Here is a 6,083-nt window from a genome sequence, read left to right as displayed (position 1 = left end):
GGCCGAACTGTGAAGTTGCAATTCATATCGCTCAAGTTACTTTTCGATGACTGACAGAAATGTGCTACAACTGAATATATTTACCTTAAAACACCTTTAGTTTATGGCTGGATGTGTTAAACACTTCAGATGTTGATGTGCGATAAAATATAACAGTTTCTTGTATATTTTCAGTGCAGATAATGTTTGCAAGGTGGGCCTGCTCCTTTTGCCAGTCTGTTGAGTTTAATTTACTTACTACGATACTTACTATAAATGCTTACATAATTTATAATAGTATACTCATATGATACATATTAACACTACATAACGTAAGTTATTTTGGAATTTTGTGGTATTTATTTAGATTAGAGCTAAATGACCACTCGATGACTGCAATGGTCCCCACATCCTGCTCAAAAAGCCTAGCCGTAGTAGGCCTATTTAAATAAATTTATAATAAACTAATCTAATCTAATATTATAGTTATATAAAAATAATTTAATGGACATGGCTGTCCTACACGATACAACAACCTACAAATACCACACTAAACAATAACATATTTTTAATTAAAGGGATAGTTCACACAAAAATGAAAAATCTTTCATAATTTACTCACCCTCACATAAAATATATTTTGAAGAATGTCTGTAACCAAACAGTAATTAATATATACACACACACACTTAAGTTACCATTAATTTATAACAGCCAATCCATGATAACACTTAACAGTACCCATAATTCAACACTACAGTTAAAAAATGTAAGGTCAGTAAGATGTTTTAATGTTTTACAAAGAAATCTCTCATTTTCACCAAGACTGTATTTATCTAATTAAAAATACAGTAAAAACTGTAATATTACAATAAAAAATGTAATTTATTCCAGTGAATTTTCAGCATTATTACTCCTGTCTTAAGTGTCACATGAGTAATAGTCAAATGTTTCTTGAGCAGAAAATCTGCATATCATCACTGTTGAATTTTTTATTTTTATTTTTGAATGGTAGTTTTTCTGTACTTTTATTATTTGTAAAAAATGTGTAATTAAAAAAAATACAAAATCCTGTGTGTGAATTGCTCTCATCTTTATTGAAAACGAAGGGCACAAATTCACACCCTATCTCTCTAGCAAAACCCTTTGAAAACCCTAACCATGAAACGTGAAGAAAAATACAATGAACAACTACTTCAATAAAACCTAATCTAAAATATACATACAAAGTGTCCTGGTCATCACATTTGCTTTGTGAAGCATGTCGCTCTGCAAAGGCAAAAACATAGTACTTACACATTAAGGCCCGGTTTCACAGACAGGGTTTACTGTTTACTTCAAATTCATGACTAAAATCAGGTCTCTAAGACTATGACCTGTCCCTTGACTGATTCAGAGAAGGTATAGATACTGTGTTTGGGCTTTGGAGGGCACTAAAAGCAGAACTGTATAGTGAGAATTGTTTTGTTTTTTTAAAAAGCATCCAGGTTGCCAGTGACCTGCAGGCAGGTCTTATATTTTCTTCACGGCGTCGTCAATCTCATTTATCTGCTCTTTCAGTTGGTTCCACTGCTCTGGGTTCAGTGAAATACCTATAATAAGCACATAAAACAGAACACTGGTAAATAAACAACTTCGGTCACATATACACAAAATGCATCTGAATACTTATTTTATTATTTGAGCATTAGAAGCTGCCAAGTTTGATTCAATACAAAAGGAACAATTAGTTTGCCTTATGACTCGACTTTATTTAGATATAATTATTTACTAAAGCATTCTATGTATCAATCGAGTTGCGATTTTTCTTGTTTAAAAAAATGCCAGATCGTCATCTCATTGATTGAAAACATCTAAGAACAGGTGGATTTCACCATCAAATTAACTGCTAATCCTAGAGCTTAACATACTTTGCCACTCACAGATGTAATATTCAATCATTTTCCTGAATATTTTGTCCTCAAAGTGTTAGAAGAAGGACAAATGGGCAAGCGTAAGGAGTGGGTTTGACAAGGGCCAGATTGTGACGTCTGGGTCGGAGCATCTCCAAAACCGCAGGTCTTGTGGGGTGTTCCCGGTCTGCAGTGGACAGTATCTGTCAAAAGTGGTCCAAAGAAGAAAAAGTGGTGACCCGGTGACAGGGTCATGGGCGGCCAAGGATCATTGATGCACGTAGGCAGTGAAGACAAGCTACTGTAGCTCAAAATTGTTCAAGAAGTTAATGCTGGTTCTGATAGAAAGATGTCAGAATACACAGTGCACCAGAGTTTGTTGCGTATGGGGCTGCATAACCGCAGAACAGTCAGGGTGCACACACTGACCCCTGTTCATCACCAAAAGCACCAACAGTGGGCACAGCATCAGAACGGGACCACGGAGCAATGGAAGAAGGTGGCCTGGTCTGATGAATCACGTTTTATTTCACATCACGTGGATGGCCAGGTGCATGCGTGTTGCTTACCTGGTGAACACATGGCTCCAGGATGCACTATGGGAAGAAGGCAAGCCGGCGGAGGCAGTGTGATGCTTTGGGCGATGTTCTGCTGGGAAACCTTGGGTCCTGCCATCCATGTGGCTGTTACTTTGACATGTACCACCTACTTGAGCATTGATGCAGACCATGTACACCCTTTCATGTAAAACAGTATTATATCGTGGCTGTGGCCTCTTTCAGCAGGATAATGTGCCCTGCCACAATGCAAAAATGGTTCGGGAAGGGTCTGAGGTGCACAACGAGTTTGAGGTGTTGGACTTAGCATCAAAATTCCTCAGATCTCAATCCAATCGAGCATCCTTGTTCATTTTTAGTCCACCTCTGCAAAACGGACTTCAGGATAGGAGATGGAATGAACTCCCAAAACTTACTGCCAGATTCTGGAAGATTAATTCTTCAAACAGTGGTACAAGAGAATGTGATGTTGACTCTTGAAGGACCACTCTCAACCTATCCATCTATCAAGCCTAATAAAAAACAGACTTCATGTATTTTACAACACTTCAGCGTGTTTCTTATTAAGTGGGGAGTCATTTTTTCTTTACCTAATTTAAGTCTCAAAGATCCTGACACCATTCATTTCTGGAGACTTCAGATAGGTTGCAGTTCTAGAAAAGGGTGGCGCTGGAGATTAAAGGGTTCCTGATGGTTTCGGACGTAATTCTTCACCTTAATGCTTAATTCTTTTACAGTTAACATGTGTTTTTTCTTCACCACCTGTTTTTGCCTGACCCTGCTTACTCAATGAGCACGTTCTAACAATTTCTAGTATAGCATTATTATTGCAACTTTCTCATGGGCATTTAATAATAAAGAGTTAAATATCTTTTTGACTCATTTTATCAGTAAAAAGAAAACTTACCTAATAATTATACAAACAAAGTATTATTTAAGATGAGTTTTTTTCCATTTTCAGCCTTCATGAACAATCATATATCACTTTTAAATTGTTAAATACTAAATTAATAGTCGTTATTAAGATTATTGTGGTTGGAAATTGGTAAAATGTGCCTGGAAAAAAATATGATAAGAAAATCAACATGCCTAATAATTTTGCACAAACTGTACGTACATATATCACAATGTAAATATTGTTTCTTGTTTATTTCGCTCTTCTTAGCAGTGTATTTTTCACTATGAAAAAGAATTCGCTATAAAAACAAAAGTTGTGATTGTCTTTTCTTCCATATTATGATGTACATCCAAGTGAAACAGCTTTTGGAATGAGAATAAAATGTAGGGCGGGACTTGATTGGATAATAGGAATTTGGAGGCAGATGTAAATGCCAGTTTGCAGACAGTTGTGGAGGATATTTTGTCCACCCTTCACTGAGACATACGTCAGGAAGACAACAGATGTCGTTTGAGTTGGGTGGAGGTTAACATTTCGAATAAGGACCACAGGGGCACGGGAATTTTAAAAATACATGTGGACAGAAAAACCATTCATAATAAACACTGCAACATTCTGTAAAAAAAAAAAGGATTTCATGGTGACTCTACAAGTCCAAGCTCCGGTAAAGCAGCCCTGTCTCACTGATTAAAAACACATTGAAGAAACTATAACAATTGTCATTTATACTATCACATTTGAATCCATAAAGAATAAACACCTACCTTTCCTGCCGGGTTTCATTTCACCTTCCTGGTCCATCCAGTATTCCCGGATATCAATAAGCACCTTTCCCTTGAAATCCCGAACACTCACATACCTCATCTTTCCTATCTTAAAAAAACAAAACAACATAACATACAATATATAGAGTGTGGTAATGCTGTATCGAGTAAAGCTAAACATATCTCTGTTAAAACATTCACCTGGAACATATTGTCATTTTTACTGCTGCTGCTGCTTTTGGAGGCAGATGACACTTTTGAAGTTTCTCCACTTTTTTGTTTCTTTGACGGCTTCTCTGGTGTTGCCTGCTTCTTTCTCTTGGCCTGAAATATAGAATTATACATCATGTTGAAAGCCAATAACAGGAACTTTGGATTTAACATGATGATGGTGCTTCTAATCATGGCCCATCAAGGGACCCGAGGTCTGGACACAGTGTGAGAATTTTAGCATGATGCTTCCGCTTTAACAGTCAACATTTCACATCCTGACAGCAATCAATAACAGAATTGGTATAAATATTAAGAAAAATGTAGATATGTCCTCTGTGGAAGAATCAGGACCAAACAAATTTCATCCAATCAACCAAACCCTAATACTACTTTTCTTTTCTTTTTTTAATTCACAGAGAAAACAAAAGACTGACGTGATATTAAAGCATTCAATGTCATCCAATCTTTGCTATCCATAATAGAAATGCTCATTTGTAGATCAGGAGGATCAAAATGATCCTGGTACTTCTAAAACCCTGTGTATGGACATGCTTCTCATGTTCTGACAAGTGACAACATGAAACTGGTGGCTATTCTCAAGAAATATACAGATTTTCAGATGCAAATACTTTTGGATAATATGCATTTCTTTCAGTTAGTAGTAATGAGGGAATATTTGTCGCCATACCTTTGTGTCAACTTCACTGTCAGAGTCACTGTCTGAGGAAGAAGACAACACTTCCTTTGACTTAGGCATTCTGAAATGGAAAATAACATTTAAATAAAAAACCAAACCATGCCATGATATTGAAAAGCATATATTGCACTATACATACATTCAGGCCTATGTTGCTTGAAACTCATTTTGGAATAAAAAATAATCATAATCTGCATACAGATCATAACAACTTCTTTATGGTTGCATCCTCGTGTTATGCAAGGATGCTATAAGTCTTTAAAAAAAACATTCGTTTATTTTCCATAGAAGCAATGCTTGCATTTACGCTTGTTGTGTGTTGCAGGTATTAAATGAGTGGACGAGAAAATGATTTAAGGGCGCCAGTCGTTTACAACTATTATAAGAACAAACAAGGCCGAACATTAACGCGCAGCAAAATGGCTATTTGCCAACAGTTTTCTTTCAATGAAAGAATCTGTTATTGCAACATATCGGCTGATATTACAGTCGTGCCCAAATATTGTACTATGCTGCATATATCAAAAGACTTACGTGATGTTGTAAGGTAAGTGTAGGGTCAAAAAAGTTGAGAAACAGGATTAATTCGATGCGCGCGATGGTCCGTTTCTGCGAAACCTGTGCTGTTCAGCGCGCGCTTGCAGGCTGTGCCAGGAAGCGTACTTGAAGAACTGGATTATGGGAAGTGTAGTTTTGCCTATCCATTACCAGAGCTAAGTTAAATGAACTGTTTGACCAAAAACTTTCGTTCTCATTCCTATTACAGTCATCAGTATTATTAAGTTGCCTCCATAAAATATTCAAACAGACCAGACTTCTCTTAAAGGGCTCTTCAGAAACATGATTTATTTGAACTAGGCCTATTTGACATAAAAAAGTGGTATCATCACAGTCCTTAACCTTTAGTCCTTAACCAAAGGAATGAACCCTCAGACGCATAAAAGTTAGTGTGCAAATGACACTGTTACTTACTTAAACAACTGTTGGTAAAATAAGCTACAAACTTAAAGAAACAGATGTAAAGATCAAAACTATTTTAGTATCTCTTAAGAGTGATTTAATTTTCTTCATAAGAATGAAGTA

General features: G+C 36.3%; 1 protein-coding gene across 1 annotated transcript; it reads right to left on the bottom strand.

Annotated features, from left to right (window-relative positions):
- Window positions 1–1,057: 1,057 nt before the first annotated feature.
- On the bottom strand, window positions 1,058–5,671 carry sub1a (SUB1 regulator of transcription a). The gene is made up of 5 exons (XM_067432710.1): window positions 5,535–5,671; window positions 4,992–5,061; window positions 4,292–4,414; window positions 4,091–4,199; window positions 1,058–1,571 (listed from the first exon to the last, which is right to left on the bottom strand). The coding sequence occupies exons 2-5, from the start codon at window positions 5,058–5,060 to the stop codon at window positions 1,492–1,494; spliced, it is 381 nt and encodes a 126-aa protein (XP_067288811.1). The 5' UTR covers window position 5,061; window positions 5,535–5,671; the 3' UTR covers window positions 1,058–1,491.
- Between the last annotated feature and the right edge of the window lie 412 nt (window positions 5,672–6,083).

This window comes from Pseudorasbora parva, chromosome 23, assembly GCF_024679245.1.
Source record: "Pseudorasbora parva isolate DD20220531a chromosome 23, ASM2467924v1, whole genome shotgun sequence".
NCBI classification, from domain to species: domain Eukaryota; kingdom Metazoa; phylum Chordata; class Actinopteri; order Cypriniformes; family Gobionidae; genus Pseudorasbora; species Pseudorasbora parva.
This window is presented reverse-complemented; position numbering and strand designations above follow the sequence as displayed.

Coding starts and splice junctions, on each gene's coding strand:
- sub1a (XM_067432710.1), bottom strand. CDS start 5,060: ATGCCTAAGTCAAAGGAAGTGTTGTCTTCTTCCTCAGACAGTGACTCT. Junction 4,415..4,991: donor ACAGTGAAGTTGACACAAAG/GTATGGCGACAA, acceptor TCTATATTTCAG/GCCAAGAGAAAGAAGCAGGC. Junction 4,200..4,291: donor AAAATGACAATATGTTCCAG/GTGAATGTTTTA, acceptor TGTTTTTTTAAG/ATAGGAAAGATGAGGTATGT.